At 42.2% G+C, this 19,216-nt stretch overlaps 1 protein-coding gene across 5 annotated transcripts in view; it reads right to left on the reverse strand.

Moving 5' to 3' along the window:
• Positions 1-4,080: 4,080 nt before the first annotated feature.
• The window catches only part of DAPK2 (death associated protein kinase 2), a 39,977-nt gene continuing 24,841 nt past the window's right edge, over positions 4,081-19,216 (reverse strand). For 4 of the 5 annotated variants that reach the window (XM_014251139.2, XM_014251138.2, XM_088062994.1 and 1 more), the window contains exons 7-10: positions 19,126-19,152; positions 15,273-15,425; positions 13,827-13,872; positions 11,003-12,939 (exon numbers count right to left, since the gene is read on the reverse strand). In XM_014251139.2, the coding sequence (XP_014106614.1) occupies positions 12,304-12,939; positions 13,827-13,872; positions 15,273-15,425; positions 19,126-19,152 (862 nt within the window). In that variant the 3' untranslated portion in view covers positions 11,003-12,303. Of the gene's footprint in view, positions 7,790-8,312; positions 8,394-8,569; positions 8,660-11,002; positions 12,940-13,826; positions 13,873-15,272; positions 15,426-19,125; positions 19,153-19,216 lie in introns of those variants that run through there. The other variant, XM_005521414.3, reaches the window with a different exon arrangement.

Raw genomic sequence — 19,216 nt, forward strand, 5'->3', positions numbered from 1 at the left:
ACTCTTCTGGTTTGCAATTCACAGATTTATTCTGTAAGGGGAAATCCAGGAGGAATGACAAAGGATAGGGGGTCTGACCGTCTCCTTTTAAAGGGTTAACGCCTCGGGGGGTTGGGAATTGTGAGAGCCAGTTAGAAATTACAGCTGGCGAGCACACAAACTTTCCACAAATAAAATACCGACAGGTAAAGATAAACAGTAAGGCAGATAGGAATTCTCTAATTAATTTCCGAGGATTAGGGGCTTTTCCAAGACGGGGTGGAGCCGCGGGGCAGGGATCCACTGGGCGAGCCTTTGCCGCTGGAGCCCAGGGAACTGGAAACACGGGGAAAAGCGGCAGAGACACCGCGCCGGGGCCGGAGGAACAAAAAGCGGATCTGCAGCGGATCGCCCGCCGGGGCCCCGACAACAAAGGAGCAGCTGCCCCTCGGCTGTGCGGGCCGGCCGGAGGGAAAATGGAGACAGACACAGCACGGGGAGAAACGCGAGCTGAAGCCGGAGCCCGGGGTCTCGTGGGCCAGGGCCCGTGAGAGCGAACCCGCTGAGGGGGAAGGCGGCGGAGGCACGGGGAGGGGATTACACAGTGACACCGGCGGAGCGGGGAGGGGATTACACAGTGACACCGGCGGAGCGGGGAGGGGATTACACAGTGACACCGGTTCACGGCGAGGGGATTACACAGTGACACCGGCGGAGGCGCGGGCCCGCAGGCAGTGGGGGCGGCAGGCACAGCCGCAGCCGCGGGAAACGGGGAAGGGGCGGGGAGAACCCGGCAGAAGCTTCAATCGCGGCAGCGAAGGAAAAACAAACAAACACAAAAGCCTCTAACCTAGCTGGCAAACTAAAAATTCCGCCACAACAGGGGATGGAGGCTGCGGGGTCTCGGTGCCGGGTTTTCCCGAGAAGCCCTCTGGGTCCCGTAGCAGCAGAGTGACCGAAGCTCTTCCCAGGGGCCCCCGGACAGCTGCTGAACTCGCCAAATCCCCACCATGGCCCGCACACACAGCTCTGAACCGAGAACTGTCTGCTCCTTCCCTGCGGCAGCTGGGCTGAGAGACACCTGAAATCCAACACCATGAATACCTGTCGTGGTTTGGGCCAGAAATTTAACCCTTCACCACCTAGATGAGACCTGCAGATTTAATCCCTTTCCAGAGAGAGGAAAGTGAGAGTGATCAACATGTAAAGAGATAACATAAACCATCAGAGTCAGTAAAAGAAGGAGTCGAGCCTCAGTTGGAAGAATGAGGAGATGCTTTAATAAGCTGAAATATTCTTTTGGTAAGGCCATGGAGATGGACAATAATGTTCTAGAAAAACCCTTTAATTCATGAAAGAGTATTTGGGGGAAATGAAGTATTTCAAAGTGTAGATCTGAGCAAAGGTATCCATCGATGAAGCTAAGCAGATGGTGGGGTAGTTGTGATCCCATGATATGCTGGAACAGAGAGAGAAGTGAGAGTTGATGAAGACCCTTGGCCTCCAGGGAGAAAACATCTGTTCCCAGAGATGATCACAGAGACAGATGAAGAGAACCTTGGCCTCCATCATGGGAATGAAATCCATGAGAAAACTGTTTTCTTGTGGAGAACTCTCCATGGAATGACAAGAGAAAACTCTTCTCCATACAAACGCTGATGAAAAAACTATTATATAATTGGTATTGCTTTAACATCCCAAGTTTTGTCTCTGTTGGCAGCTGAGAAAGGAAAAAGTTGGGGGTTGGGCGGGGGGGGGGAAGAAAAGGTTTCTGGAGGTTTTATTCTGGTTTCTTATTCTTGTAGTTCTGTTAATAAACTTTCTTTATTCCTTTTAAGTTTTAAGCCTGTTTTGCCCTTCTCCTAATCCATATCTCACAGCGGTAAATGAGTAAGTACACCGGTGATTCTTAGCCAGTGCTAAAAACTACCACACTCATATGACTACAAATCCCGGCACACACTGTGCAGGGGACATTGCATTTTTAAGTACTGACTTCCACTATCACTGGCTTGCAGAGTGCTCCTGTGCCAGACACAGAAAAGGCTTTCTTCCTGCTTTGATCCAGGTGCAGATGCAGGGAAATGGAGCATTACATATTCCCAGCTGTTCATGATCATGGGCTTTAAGTCATGCACATTTTAAAATCAGATTTCACTTGTTGCAGACTTCTGAGGACTTAACTTCCTATGCTGCAGTGTGAACCAAGACAAGATGAAAGGCTCAGCACCAAGACCAAAGCTCCATCCTTCTGTTATTTTCTCTTGAATTGCATGACTAGGACTAAAATAAATTTAATATTTCCCATCCTTTGCTAACTGAATGAGATGCTCTAAGCTAAAAATGAGAAAGGCAAAAGCCCACACTTCAAAACAGTAAATCTAATTAAATTCAAATTTCACACTAATACATTACAGCATATTTTATGTATATACAGTAAAAAGATTTAAAAGATAACTGAATTACCTGAGAATTTTTTTTATCAAATAATTGTTATATTAAGACAATTCACACACACAAGATACTTCAAACAATTATTTTTAACAAAGTATTGTATGTAGTTCACAAGGTTCATCCTTGGGAAGAACATATTTTAGGAAATATTGATGCGACACCATTTTTCTTAGGTTTTCTGTTTAGCAGACACATCCCACCTGAAAAACGCCATGACTGAGCACAGTTCCAAGTAGAACAGGAAAATGTTACACCTCTGAGATGGATGGTCACAAGTTGTAGCAAACTGCTATGAAAAGCTAATGCTCAGCGACAGTCTCTGCACCTATCCCTCAAAAATAACAGCAAACTACACCAGCAGTGACACTGTGAGGAGACACCTGAGCAGGCTCTGGCACAAGGAGTTGCAGGTAGAGCCCCAGGTCCATGCTTAGGCTCCTGGATCACCCATGTTTCTGATACGGGGTACACTGTGCACAGGGCATGGTCACAGACCCCCTGTGCATACACCAGCCCCAGACCCACAGCCAGGTCAGCCATTCCTTCCCATCTTCTCACACAGCCAAAGACCATTCTCCACTCCATCAGGGCTCCCCAAGGCTTGTCCTCAATCCACCCTTCCCTCAGCAAAGTTACTCACCATGACAAGGACCATGACTTCTTGTCCATTTGAAACCTTCGCACTCTCACCAGGAGCTCTGCCTCAGGGTCTGACTTGTGCCCCTGAGCCTCAGCAACAGACCTGCCCACTCCAGCTGGGGTCTGGCCATCCCCCGCAAGCCTCCTACCCTTTGTGCCCCTTCTGGAGGCGGTTTGCTGTAATATCACTTCATCAGGCTCATGATCACTTCCAGGTGATGGTTCCCTGCCAGCCCTGTCCAGTAACAAGGTGCACCTGACCCTCTTTAACTCCTCTCACTGAAACACACATGCTGAAAATTATGTATTACCTACCATTTGAACAACAATTACCTACCAAGTTGTTAAAAGTTTGAAGTTTATGTAAAAACATAAAAATCATATGTAAAAACATTTATGTGAACAATACAGAATGTCAGCTAGTTACAGTGACCATACAGAAATAGAGAAGGAAAAGAAACGCCTAAGTTATTTGATTAATTGTTAAATATATACCTTCTTTTCCCTGCACATACAAATTCCTTGATTTACATAAAAACGTAGATAGGAACAATACCTCTTACTAAAAGATAAAAGGAGCAAGCGAAAGTAAACGGAGTAGAAGAGCACAGAGCAGAGGCGAGGGCAGGAATAGCAGAGCTGCTGGGGTCGGCTGTGGCCGCGCTTACCTCGCTGCCGAGGGTGCGGGACACCGGGCTGCGCTGCGGGGACCTCGATCCTGAGGGGGAAGCTCAGCCCATCGGGCCCATCAAGGGCCACACGGCGAGCCGGTGCCACGGCGGCGGCTCCTCCACAGCCCCAGAGCGGCTCTGCCGCCGCCTTGGCCTCGATGAGCCCCTCTCACCCCCAGCGGGGCAGGGGCGGCACCAACCCGGCCCGCTCCCGCCGGCCCGGGCCCGCTCCCCGCCGCTGAGGGGCGGCTGCTGCGGCCCGCGGGCCTCCGCGGCTGAGGGACCTCGCCTCAGGCCCCGCTCCCGGACTGGGGGAAACAGACACTCACCCCCGTCCTGCTTTCCAACATTTTATTAGTAAATCACAATAACAAATATCTCCGCTATTTTTGACAGGCTGTAGTATTTACAGGCACACAAAAAATCCCCCAAACCAACAAACAAAACAACAAAAATATGTCTATTAAAAAAAATCACTGCTAAAATAAGAATCAAAATAGCCAAATAGGCATACTTTAAGAAAAATACTTGTGGTCTTTTGTGGGTTTTTTTATTGTGCTTTATCTTTTTTTTTTTTTTCCCCAGACTATCGCTTCATTTCTCTCCAGGTTCCCTACTGCAAAACAGAGTAACACATAGAAAATAGATTTTTTTTTTTCTCCCAGCAAGATTCTGTAACACAAATTCTTTTAATGTTCCATTTTCTTCCATGTCTTTCTCTTTCTTTTGGCCCCTTACTGAAAGGAACCTGTAGGTGGTTGTTCAAAACCCATGGGTGATGAATTCAGACCAAGCCCTGCAGTGAGCAGGTGTTGTGCCAGCACTGGAAGCAGCACAATTGCACTGTGCTGCCCTGAGCGGGCTGAGCTTCACCCCATGGAACAGACAGGGCCATGGACACAGCTGGGAAAACACTGTAAAGCTTCCTCATGCATCACCAACATTAGTCCTGAGAACAAGAGATTCTACACTCACAGCATGCTCCTACCTGGAACAGGCAGGAGATAGTTTGGCTGGACAGGAGTGCTGCATGTTGTGGGTTCTGTGCAATGAAGTTGCTTGGGAGCCATGTGGAATGACTGAATGCCAGAGAGAACAACCTGGCCTTAGCTGACATGGGCACAAAGATGACTGAAGACTGAACAGTGAGATGTCTGTAATGTCTCTGTTAAAATACCACCTTACGTCTTTATAAATGTAGAATCAATAAGCCAGAGCTTCACACAGCCTTGCACTCCTCTGTCTGCCTTTCTACTGTGTCCCATCTTTCTTAGTAGTTGCCAGGATTTCACATGAGAATGACCCCATTTCCATGGCAGCACAGTCCTGATCCAACAACCTATTTTAACAAGGACCCAATTTTTAGAAGTGTCATTTACATACACATGCCACAATCTCAAATTTGGAAACCAAAGATGTTTTTAAAGTCTAGAAACTCATAAAAATACCACTGGCTTGGAGTCTGTTTCTTTTCCACATCCTTGGGAAAGCAGGAAGCAAAATTTGGAAAGTAAGCTGGGTGTTTTTTTATCCAAATATATATTCTTAGTGTTCTGTTTATGAAACAGACACTCCATGACGCTGCCATGGTTTGTCCGGTTGGCAACTAGGTCCCAAACAGCCCCTCACTCACCTTCCCCTGGCCCTGGTGGGGAGGAAAATTGGAAAGCAAACCTCAAGGGTTACTTTGAGATAAGAACAGTTTTGTAATTTAACTAAAACAAAATATAATAATAATAATAATAATAATAATAATTAATAATAATGGAAAGGAAAAGAGAAGAATAGAATCCAGGAAAGACAAGTGATGCATAACACAATTGTTCACCACTCATGGGCCAATACCCAGCCCATCCCTGAGCAGTGACCTGTGTCTCTCAGCCAATTCACCCCAGTTTACACACTGAGCATGACATTCCATGGGCTGGAATATCCCTTTGACCATTTTGGGTCAGCTGTCCCTGGCTATGGTCCCTCCCAGCTTTTTGTGCACCTCCTCACAAGCAGAACATGGGAAACTGAGAAGTCCTGACTTACGGTAATCACTACTTAGCAACAACTAAAACATCACCATATTACCAACAACATTATTTTCATACTGAATCTAAAACACAGCACAGTACCAGCTACTAAGGAGAAAATTAACTATATTCCAGCTGAAATGAGGATATACTGAAACCTCAGGTTTCCCTGTTACTGCTCCCTCTTAATACATACATTACTGCAACACTTTTTGAGGATTCTGTCTCAAGAATTACACAGGGAGTTCAGAAATACACCTTTTAACTGAATATGTAGAGAAGCCCATGTCCTGCACCTTATCCCTTGACCAGCACACATCACAGGCTATGGCAGCACAAGATACAAAATAAAAAAATTAAAGAAGTAGTATAAAAATGCAGTGCCATATTTGCAGAAACATTTACTCTCCAGCCTCCACAATTCATATATCCACATTCTCTTTCCTTTCCTCCATCATTCCCAGTCCAGGATCACCTCCATGTCCCTTTCATTTCACCCCCTCCTTCATTTTATGTTTCTTCCATCAAATCCTACATTCTGCCTCTCTCCTCCAAAGCTTCTCATAAATTTCCTTCCTTTCACAGAAGTAATTTCTTATCAACTGCATTTTAGTCTCTAAGCAAGGATACAAAGTTACAAATAAAAGCAGCATATTTTTATTTCTATCTTAGAAACTGGAAGCCATCAAAATTAAACTGATACTAGTTTTCAACACCTGCTCCAAAACCTTAGCCTAGAGGTGACAGGTGTAAAGCCAACAAAATCAGTTTCCTCATCCATCTATAGTTGTTTCTAATAGACTTGCTTTCTGATTTTTAATTCCTTAAATGGCAAAATAAATAGAAACTTCTAATAGCAAATATATTCAATGAAAAAAATACCCTATGCACATTTTTTGGTACCAATTGAACAATACTGGCTTAGAAACTAATATAGTTAAAATGATGCAACTTCCCTGTGCAAAGATGTTACATCAATATCAAAGTGCTTATTCCTCAATTTTGGATACAACTCCCTGAATAAAATACAGATGTCTGCAGTCTGGGTTCCATGTAAACAGCACCTGTACAAATAGGTGTTAACAAGTCTCCAATTTGCTGACAATAAAAATATTGATGATAATAATAACAAAGTCTAATAAAGACTATTTCTTCACATGCCTTAGCTTTCTAAATGCCCTTTTGTTTGGTAAGGCACCTGTCATCACTCTGTGAAAATGTATTTGGGTGCATGTAAATCACCACAGAATTTTTTTCTCTTTTTCATCCAAAAATTGCCTTGGCCTACCTCAGTGCCGCAGTCAGTTGTACTCCCAGTGACAAAGGGAGTTGTGCTAATCCCCAGCCAGACAAAATGGCCAGAGCACAGTTCTTGTTGCATTTCAGAACTATTTACTGCCACGTTCACAAAATCAAGGTTATGGTATGTTATGTCACTGTGATTTTCTCTTCAGTTACAGCAATAACAGAATACTGCACACAGTGAACAAAACCTGTCAGATACCTGCCATCAAATATTTATGCTATTAATAAATATAAAAATTGAATTAAAAAAAAATCTTTAAGACTCACTAGAAATTTCCCTGATCATAATAGTAACGCACACAGTCTTAACCACTGTGCAGAAAGTTAATTATTCTGCAGTAAAAGATTATCAGTAGGAACCCCACACCCTGACTGGACTCAACATCAGAAATAGACTGAAGTATCACTGAAACACTCAACATATAAAAGGACTCCAGCTGGTGCTTGTGTTGCAGGATTTCCCTGGGAATCTTGATTCCAAATTTTCTAAAATGCTCAGTAGGCATTTAAGACCATCATCCAGTTGTTGGTGCAGTTTGAGAAGCAAGAAGCAAGGATTCAGACAAGTCCAAGTCTGCTGCCAGGGCTGCTTGCTTCAGCAAGGATGAAAGTTTCCTGCCTCCTGGCCATGGAATTCTCATCCCATTATGATAGGCTGCTTCTCCTCTGAAGAGGCACTTTTCTTTGTGAAAGATCCTCACTGTCACTTTCACAGTTTCTCTGAAATAGAAAGGCCACAAAGTCTCTGTCGTGTAAATGGGATAACATGCTCTTAAACATACTGTCCCAGTATTATCAGTATCATCTACTGAGAAGAGCAGAGCTAATAGAGCTCTCACATTTTCACTCCAGAAGGTCACAGGCAGTGCCAGGGTCCCCCACCCTCCATCACAGAGCTGGCCACAAGAGCAGTGAGGTTCCCTGTGACTGCTTGGATCTCAGTCACACCCCATGGTTACTGCCTCGGATCCGGACATCATCTGCAGGCTCCTTGCTGCTGCTTTACACAATAAATGCGCTTAGCCCCCAGAAGGTCTACCAAGGCGCTGGCTCTCCCTGCACAAGATTCCTGTTGCAGTAACAGAACATACAGCAGCATTAAAGACACAAATGATGCCATGGTCCCATCTAGTTTCCCTCTCCAAGCCACTGCTCTCCTGTTGGGCTGTTCATTCATATAAGGACAGCAGAAATGACTGCACAGTAAGACCGGTTCTTCTTCCTGTGTGAGGAATGTACCTACCGAACTCTCATCTTGGGTCAGGACCTTCTTCGCCAGCGAGTACGATAAGTGGTTGCACAGAGAAACAACACGGTATGAAAGCTGTGCAGAGAGGGAGGAAAACCAATTTGACCATAAATACTCAGTGTAGACATATTCAAACACATTTCATTCATTTACTGCCTATTACAATTTTACATTGAAGCTCTATCTTGCCCTCTGATTCCATCAGGCTTGGGAAGCCACATGTGAGAAGGATTAAAGGCTCATTGCCATACCTTCCATCGCCTTCTAGCGTATTGCCTTTTGAAGTTTTCCATGTTAACAACAGATGATTTCCGAACCAAAGCCTGTTGCTTGTCCATAGGCTGGAAGATAAAAGAGTAATTTTATTGTTTGGCTCCCTTTGGTGAATAAAATATGCAAGATACCTCATGTGGAGCTGGCTGAAAGAAAGCCAGGGAAGCTGCGGATTCACACAGGTAAAAGCAGAAGAAAAAGAACTAAATCTAGCCCACTCTGGGTATAAACAGATCGCAAATAAAATCCTAAAACTAGCAGGTGCTAAGGCTATGCTTTCATTTTGTAAAGTTGTTAAGGTGCTTCTTGTGTATACCTGCCCCATCTCCCTTCCTTCTCTGCATGACATCACTGTAATAAAATGGAACAAAAGGTATCTGTCATGTAGTATTAGTGACAAGGATAATGATATCTGCAAAAATCTCCAGCTTTGTCCTTTAACCATAGCCAGAGTAAGAGAGCACAAGGCATTGACACCCTGGCAATAAAATAATTGCAGTATCTAACTACGAAAAAATAGGAACAAAAAAGAACATAGATCAGGATTCAGATATGTACCTAGTGTCACCCTGAGAATCAAAGCTTCTGATACTGTTTTTCATAGTTTCTAGACACTTTCCCAGGAAAGCAACTATAAACATAGATGTTTATATATTCCATTAAAGATATGTCTTTTGATGGACATTTCTCACGACCACAGTGGTTGGGAAGGTGGTAACCTAACTATTCAATCCCTGGTCATTGTCGAGAATCTATAAATACTGAAGCGACAGAATAAAGTCTTCTTCCTTTATCCCACATTGAGTGGTGTCTGTGTGAATCATTTCATGTCCAACAGTGACATGCCTATCATTTTGGATGTCAACCTGGTGTTAAGGAACAGATGTTCCACAAAGCCTGACACAGTCCTTCAGAAAATGAAGTACATTTCAATTCCAAAAGCACATCAAAATTTGCATAAACCATAAAACCAAATCTGACAGATTGAGAGAAAAAATGGTTCAGAACCAGATCAGGCAAGAGTGAAAAGAGAAAGGCCAGGACTCAGCCCTTCAAGAGTATGGAGTTTCAACCATCCCAGCTGTTTTGATCTGCATATGTAGGAGGTGGATAACACAGAAATATTTGTAATGAACTGGACTGGAATGCAACCAAGCCATGCACCTGAAACAGCAAGAGTACCAAAGGAGAATGGAAAACACATCAGTGAGGAATTAAACATCTTTTTCAGAGAAGTAACTTGAAATGGTTGAGACAAGAAATTCACTTTTCTCATCAATGCTGTAGGTACGTACATTTTTGCAGGCATCTCAGCAGCACTTCAAGGAGCCAAGCTATCAGCTGGACCCCCTTCTCATTTACATGTACACACCATTTGCATTCAACAGAACTGGTACAGTTAAGCATTAAATATTATTTCCTCACGCTGCAAACAGCCAGCAAGCAGAAATCAATCTGAAGTGGAAAAAGTCACTGGCTAAATGTCAGCTGTACAATCTTTGTGAAAAATTTCCCAGTGCCCTTTCAGCAGCAGAACCATCACCAACTCTAACTCACTTTACTGCAGACTGGCAATAACCACCTCTCCATTTTAAGTACCCTGCAACCCAGTGACCTTGTCATTCTCTCAAACATCAGGATCTCTTTCCAAAAGCAGTGTGTGATTAGCCTCAAGGACTGAGTCACAACAACATTACCCTCACCCAAACATGCTCAGGAACAAGATGGCCTCATTTAATGCTCATTCTCATTGTGCCAGTGTATTTGTTCAAAAAGAAAATGGGTATGAACAAAGAATATGAGATCTTGGCTGAGGGGAGGCAGACTCTCTTGAGAGTGTTTTCTGCAAATTCTAACTCTCACTAGGCTTTATGTTACATTTTAGGAATTAAAGCTCTCTTCCCCTGACAATAAAATCCTGTGTTCAAGTTCTCCTGGACAGCTTTTAATGGGTCTTCCAGCTTAAAGGAACCTGCAGAAGCATTCTGAAACAATAAAAAATGGACACATGCAAAATTCTTAATATTACTTGTCACAGTAGAGCCCAATTCTCCCCAGCCATCAATGCCAGCTTGCCAGGGTCACATCCTGGCTATCTACACTACTTTGAAGCTTTTGAAAATTTCACATATTGTACCATGAACAATGCCACAGAGAGCACATCCAGTTTCCATCCTCCTTCAAGTACAATGATGGGAGCAAAAATACCCCAAGTGAACAACTGTTTTCATGACTCTGAATTTGCATCAGCCTCTGCACATCTTTGTGAGGACATGGAAGTAATGCGTCCACTGTAGTGTGCAATAACTGGATGAGAATATGCTTTTATTTTTTATCTCAAAGTAGGAAACATTATTCTTAATCATGTTAGGAACAACAATAATTCAGTTTATTTAGGTCATTAACTTATCTGCAAAAGGAGGAGGGAGGAGGGCCAGTGAAAGATAATATATATGTATATAAAAGAAAAGAAAGAAAGATAATATATATGTATAATATATATATATATGTATATACTTATATATATGTAAAGTTTCACTCTAGCTGGACTTGAGCTATTATCTCACTGATTCTTGTAGATGCACAACAGTCACCTTGCAGCAAATACCAACAGAAACTTGGCATCTTTTTCAGTCATTATCAGCCACCAGGGAACAATTGCATCCTGCATAACTAACTATTTATTGTGTTCAAAAATGAAATTGATACATCTGTGCATATTAATACAGTATAACCAAACTACTTATTTGAAATACAAGACAGCAGGGCATGATTTAAAGTTGGGTAAACTTTTCTTTTACTTTTTAAAATCTAAGGAAAAAAATCTTTATATGAAAAACACTAGTCTCAAATGCCACACCATAGATTAAGTTGGTTGTAGCTTTGTAATCTTCTTCACTGTAGAAAAAAAATCAGAGGACTGTGTTATCACTTAGTCACAAATCAACATTTTCACTGCAAAATTACACAGTCATTTGATCATTACAAGCTCCCAATGGTGTCTTTTGAATAGGATTTCTTTGATACATGACAGGAAACTCAGCTGTTGATTAATCCTTTAGTTTAAAATTCACCTTAACTTTGATGGTAAAAGAGTTCACCCTGCACAACTGGCCTAAACACTAATCCTAACATTCTTCATTAGTAGCCATTTCACAGGGAATTTCCACAGTACTAGCTAAATGTTAAATTACTACAACCATTTGCTTTATTTTACAGATTTAACCTTTGCAAATATTTGTCTCATAAGGTGTACAGAACTGCTAGTAGCAGGGCTACCCAACTCTTTCCTTCAGCCAAGCAAAGATGCTATAAGGGAATTTTTATTAGTTTCCAGACACCCAGTTTCTATTAAGTACAGACTGACTTATTCTTTTTTACCACATTAATTACCCAGTAATCTTTAGGAACTGTAATGATGCAGAGTAAAATATAGGCAATACCAAAGGCTTTGGTGTTAGATGTGTCCATACCATTGTGATAATCTTGTTTGTATAAGTTCAGACACCGAACACAGGAAAAAAAAACCAAAAACAACTTCAACACTACAAATCACTGGGAGAGTATAGCTTTGGTCAGTAGCTTGTGCTATACATCAGAACTTACTTTAATTCTAGGTTATGTTTTTGTGTAGAATCTATGCACTGGAACCTTTTTAAACTGATGTACATTGAAACAAGCAACAAACCCTGCACTTAGCCTGATCTCAGTACTACTGATGGGATTCTGTCACAACAAGATTCAACCCTGCAAGGAATTCTTCACAGCAAGATCTATTTAACAGCTCCATTAGTGATTCATTAATATCTTTGTTGAAAACAGAGTCAAAGTTTCCATTCACACAGGCTTTGTTTTCCAGTTGAAAACTGCTCATTAAATCCTGTATCCACTTGAGTTCCTCAGAAAGTTCCTGTCTGAGGGAGTCATACTGACTCTGCAGCTCAGCGTATTTCCCACACACGCCTGCGAGACTGGCGCCGACAGCCTCGATATCATCATTCAAATGCTTTTTAAGGGACTCCATTTTACGGTATTCATACTTCAGCTGGGACACCTTGTGCCTCACGCTTTCACTCTCTTCTTTATACCAAGCTTCTTTCTCATTATAAATGGAAAGCAGAGCATCCATGTCCTCCTGCAAGGAATCGTGGGATGCAGCCAAGGTGCTGAAACCCTGCTCCACATGGGAAAGGTCCTCTACGACGTGGGCAAAGCGCTCAAAGTTGATGTAGCTATTGTTGGGGGGCATGCTCGAGTGGCACTTTATTGTGTACTCCCTCAGGCGTTTCGTCTTCAGCTGCGTGTTCTCCACCTTCTTGTTTTCCTGGATTTTGGTTTCATCTTTCAGCTGGTGAGTCATCAGACAGAGGAACCAATATTACTGAATGCTTTCAAGACTGCAGACATTCAAAAGCTCTTCACAAAGGATGCAGCCTGGGCTTCCACAATACTGGGAGATTCTTTGCTCACAGATTTTCTTTCATGCATTTGATTAGAAGAAACAAACACCAGACACACAAGCCCAGAACTGAATGCGACAAGTCATGTGCATTCATTCCAATGTGATAAGTGCAAACAACATGGCTGCAACTTATTTTCATGCTAATTTTTAGCAATTAACAGTGTTAAAGCCATCAATATTTGTACAAGGAAAACCAACAACCCTAAAACCACTCCAATTAACGTTTTGTGTGAAGCAAAACTAAAACTGAATTTCAAAAATCCTCATTAGTCATGCTAGCTAATGTATTTTACAATTCACAATTCACAAGCAAGCAATGTTTATGATGAAAAAATACATACAGACACACAAATGTAAGCAAACCACAACATGGGTTACAGCAGTTCTTTCTTCAGAGAAATTATATTTTCCATATTGATTGCAGTTAACTCTCAATTCAAGAAAGCATTAAAGCAAACACACAGTATATGCCCAAGCAAACAAGAATGGAAAAATGCAAAGCCCAGTCCAACATGAAATACTGTAATGTGCAATAAACATCAGAGCTTTGTTACTCTCTTTTTGAAAGTTATGATAATAAAGGAAATAATTTGCAGAAATCCAAGGATTTTGTCAGACCCAACCGATTTCCTCCCTGTACATTTCTTTGAGTAACACAGCATAACAAAGTACTTAGGGGGCAGTTTTCCATTTAACACACCAGTAAGAGTGAGAATATGATCTCTGCTTTGCTCATGGAAAAAAACATGATCTTTTTTTTTATTCAGTCTTACCGTTATCCATGGATGAGACAGAGCTTCCTGAATCGTAAGCCGCTTCCTAGAAAACAACACAAAAAAACCCCAAAGACTTGAATGAGAAATACTTGGTACACAAGTCCATTAACCCACAGTCCTCCCAAGCTTCCTATGAAGTATTTATCAGGATAATTCCAGGACAAACCCTCAAATTTCAGGGTTAAGTTTCTCCCTGAGGCACACCGCTTGTGTGCAGTTTAGTTACTGTTCTAAATTTCAGTAGGTAACTGTCCTTACTCCACACAACTTTAATTCTTATTTTATCAAAATCAACCTGTACTTTTTTGCACCCTTCCATAAAAAGCAATAATACATTCCTTTGTTTCGTTCATCCAACATGCTTAGAAAATATATTCTTGCTATACACCTTTGATACGACTGCGTCTGAATCAACACTAATTATACCAGAAGTAATCAACAGTAATTATTACAAATTATAATAGTAATTATACACTGTCCTTTGGAACACAGTATTGCAGCACTGCAGGAGCTGTTGTTTCCTGAAAGCAACATTTCTTGGAAGAATACTGCAAATCTAATCCAAGTGGATCAAACCTCACTTCCTTCGGCACTGGAGCAGTTGGGTGAACAGCACTTTAAGAACACTGAGAATCAAAGACAGAAACCCAGCATTGCACAGGCACCATGTCTGTACATGGCACAAATACCAACAGCACTGACTTCTCCTTGGAGGTGGCCAACCTGTGCAAAACTCTCATCAAACACGTACTCTACCCCACACTGAGGGGCCTGATAATTTGCAGAAATCTTCACTGAACAGCTCCTTCTCTCTCCTAGCTATTTTATCCCTTAATTAAGCCATTAGAAAGAACGACAACAGTCTGACTTTGCTCCAGGACAAAGAAAGTTACAGGGAAGGAGATGCTACTTCTGTGTGCACTTTATTAAAAGCAAGAAAAACTAAAAACAAAAGACTGTGGTTCCTGTAACCTGGGAACAAAGATCTGCATAGCTGTCACACAAACCCTAGGGGACTGCCACAGATACAGAGACTTAGAACAACTCCACATCAGTACATGTAGTAATTTTTCTGGCATTGCACCACTGGGGGCATATTCTGGCATGGTATCACCTCCTTGGAAGTAGTTCATAAGAGACTGAAATAGTGGAGTGGCTGTTACCCTGCACTCAAGATTGTGCACACCATTTTCAGCCCTTCAGCTACACTGTGCCAACTTGACTCAGGTGAGAATTCAGTCCTGAACATGGCATTTAGCTGAGGAGATTTGGTTTCTCTCCTCAGGGTTTCTGGGTGCAGTGATTAACTAGGGGCACAGCAACATCCTCCTGTCTTGCTCTTGACTGGCAATATACACCGCAAGAAAGACTTTTTTCCTTGTAATGTCACATTTCACTAGGTCTGTTTTAGAGACAAATGGGTCTTTCTGAATATCTGCTTACCGTGTATCTTTCACCAGTAGTTTCTGAATAAAGTCTTTTGCCAGGTCACTAGTATTGCTGAAAAATTCTTCATCAAAGTCGTAATTCACAGCTGTGATGTTGGCAAGTGTTTCTTGTTTAGTTTCTCCAAGGAAAGGTGATGCACCACTAAGCCTAGATAAGCCAGAAAGAGGAATCAGTTGGAAAAATAAGCAGAAAAAGTCCCCTAATAAAATTACAGTGACTGTGGAATATACTCTTAGGACATTTGTGACTCTTGTGTTGAAGCAGCTCTGCCATGAAGGAATAAACAGAGCTAGCTTAGGCTCACTAGAGCTGTGGTTATGAGCCAGACTTGAATTTAAAGTCTCTAGTGCAGCACTAATGCATGCACATAGAGAGAAATGCAGAGCTTCTCCTCTCCTGAGTGTCTCATTTAAGTCATTGCTAATGAAACTAGAAAAAGTTTCAGCTGAGGAGAGTCTCTATCCCTGTGAGCCCACAAAGACTACCAGGCTGAAGCTTCTATAACATTCAAGCAGATAACATAGTGTTTCTATAGTTTGTCTTCAGGAAGGAAAAGCTCTGCCCCAACTTCTTTTCTCTGCAAAGCTGCTAATGAGTTCCCTGCACAGGGGGTTCAACCAAGAAACCTTTCTCAGCTGGAAACAAAATACAATATATAATCAGAAGCTAGGCACGTGGTCTTGCCTAAGAGCCGGCTCCACTGAAGAGGCAGGGCCATGCTGCTCAGCAAAAGGAATCCACAAGCAAAAGAGCTTTGGCTGAAATAAAATCCAACTGTTTCTGAACAACATAAAATTTCATTCTCTTGGCATCCTGCTCCAACTGCAAGGATATAATGGAGACAGCACCATAATAAAATGTCATTTAGCAATCGACTTAAGAAAAAGCTTTCCTCCTGCTTTGTCTAACTCTCAGCAGTGACTGTCAACCTTCATCTTTGATGACTCTGCACCTCTGCTCCATAAAACTTGTGTCAAAACAGTCATCCCAGACCTCTCCTGCTCTGCCTTTCCTCCAGGCTCCTCCTCCCACAACACAAAGGGATGCTGACTTGCAAAAGCCGGCTTTATGGATAATGTTATTTATACCACAGAGATTGATATCGCTCCTTTTTAATAATCTTCTGGGCTATTATTATGCTTATCTATTATGTTGAGTTTTGATAACATAGTTTCAGGATGTAGCAGGCTCAAAACAGGACTGCACCAAACTTCAGGGAACTAAACTGAGGTTTTGAATACTAAACCATTGCTTACATCATCCCACTCTCAACAGACTTTTTACCTTGTCTGTATTGCCACCACCAGGTTGACTGGGAATCTTGAGGAAGCAGGAAGTTAGATGGGACCACCTGAGCGTTTCAGCCCGATCTCCAACTACCACATTTGGTTTTATCCACAGAATAAACACTCAAGTGCATAAACTGCTTCCTCCCCCCTCTACAGTCATACAACATCATCAAAGCATCTGACACAGCAAGAGAGCACGAGGGAAGTCCTCCAGTTGTCTTTGATGCAGTAAATTTAATCCCATAAATCCACAGTCTCAATTCGTAAGGGGTTTTACATAGTTCCATTTCTGCTGGCTACAAGCAGGCACCTCTCCACAGACCATGAGCTTTGCTCCAAAACTGAAGCTTGGAAACCTGCCCTAGAGCCTTGGTTTCTTTTTCCTTTCCCCAAAGTACACCATGAAGCAGCTGTAATCCCACCTTCTGGCCCTTTGTTGGATGCCAAAATCAACACTGCTCTATGCTCTGACTTTTTTTTTCTCTTTGGGAGTCAGTTTTGAAATCTGTGAAATGTCAAGATTCTCAAATCCTAATATCCAGTCATATCCTGACTCAGTGCCTGTAAACATGTACCAGCAGACCTCAGTAATAAAGGCTTTGCCCTTACAACTGACTGAATCACTCCAGAGTTACTGAATTGAGGACTTGGATGCATTTTGATCTCTACATCTGATGATAGCATCCATTTAATTGCTGACACGTTTTCTAAAGCAGGCGGCATCATAGACAACACCCCACTTAGTCAGAAGTGAATCTGAATCTTACTTCTGAGCAAAAGGCTTTAAAATTAGGAGGCAATACAAGTTGAAGGCATGCAAATTTCTAGTCCATAGCTAGACATTTATGGTTTAGCATTAATTGACATTTGGTGAGAAGCCAGTGCTAAACCCACTACAATAGCCTATCATGCAAGCTGATCCCTCCCACCACAAAAAGCCTGCTCTTTTTTTCGATCATTTGTAGGAAGGCTTTTTTCTACCTTAATGACCACAGCAGTCATTAGTATCCAAGCAGGTAAAACAGATCTCCTGTGCTGGATGCAGTACAGGACCTGCTCCCTTACTCTGCCTCAACCCAGTATAACAGGAAGGCCTGAGGAGCAGCTGGCTCTGTGCATCACTAATCGCATGCTAAGTATTCCCATCTGCTTAAGCTCAACTCCTAAGTTTTCCTCTCATCAAAGAGGAACACTCATTTTACAAATTTACAAAGTTTAATGTCCTGGCAAGTACAGGTGTGTCAGTGCAGACCAGAGTGCTGGTAAAAAACAAGGATCTGGACCATATTTTAAATCCCTTTACCTGAGCTTGGGCTCCAACCAATACCCCAAATTTTCTTTGCACCGCAGAAAAAAAGGGAATGTGTTGCACTGAATCTGACTCTTCATTCCCTACCTCTCTTTTACAGCTTTTAGGGTCTAACCCTTCTGCATAAGTCAAAATTTACTTTCCACACTGAAAAGACAATCCTTCCCCTTCTAGCCTCTGTACTTGTCCTGACCTGTGAGCTGTGTAGTGCAAATCCATCTATTACAACAGTCCACCTTCTTCAAGTCTGGCAGCAAATTATTCCTCTGAGTATCACAAGGAACAGCCAAAGCTGAGGGTGTCATTCCCAGCAAGCAGTGTCCACTCCCTGCTCCCCAGGAGTCACAGGATTTCAGTGGAAGCAGTTAGGATCAAGGATCACTGACCACTCCTGCAATTCTCATGTCAAACGAGAGAAAAAGCGAGGAGTGCTGTTTCTCTGCTGCATGCATCATTATTGCACAAGCAGTTTCCCAAACTGTCAAGCTCCATCTTAAAACTCTCAACTGCTTGTCCCCAGATGCCCATAGAAACTAATTTCTTTGAGAGCTTCAGCATAGTAATTAATTCCTTTTATTTATTCATCACCAGTTGACACACTTTACACTTCTAAGGATAATCTGTACTTAAAAAGTACTCTGTGATCTATTTTCACTTTATGCTTCCTGACTATAATAATATCTATCCCCAACCAACCTTTACCAGCTTTAACAAACCCTTTTTCTTCTCCTGTAAGTTGAATTCTCAGTTCCCAAGGTCAACTTCTCTGTTCCTCCTTCAGCTTAAATTCACCTTTTTGAAATGGGTAACCTTACTTATGCATAATAATCTAGACTGCTGCCTTTACAAGCAAATAAAAACTTCCCTGTTTCCATCTGAAATAACCCATCTTGTAAATGGGACTGTTAGACTTTCAATTTCTATGCTCTCACACCGGCAGCTCACAGTCATTCCAGGAGCAATTAATCCTCTTGGCTTTTCTATCCTCTACCATTTGGAATGGATGAGATCCCATAAAATGCAGAAATGCCTACGGTGCAAGGGAATTTTTTGATTTCTGCTCAGAATGCCCCTCATCTTTTACCCTCATTTTAAATTGAAAAGGCTGCAGAATAACCCCTGTCCTTTATACAAACCCCTGCCCACCCCATGTGTGCAGACCCCTAAATGACTGAAGGGAAGAACTGTTCTGTACTAGTGCAACAGAGCTTCAGGAACATTTCAACAGGAGTGAATCTGTTGTACTCACAGTATGTAGGTGATGACTCCTATGCTCCTAAAAAACAAAAGACATTAACTGCAGGGATTCTACATGACCAGTATTCTTTCTAATGTGCAGA

Source organism: Pseudopodoces humilis, chromosome 16 (genome assembly GCF_049639895.1).
Source record: "Pseudopodoces humilis isolate 2021_Gansu_Grassland_sample_001 chromosome 16, ASM4963989v1, whole genome shotgun sequence".
NCBI classification, from domain to species: Eukaryota; Metazoa; Chordata; class Aves; order Passeriformes; family Paridae; genus Pseudopodoces; species Pseudopodoces humilis.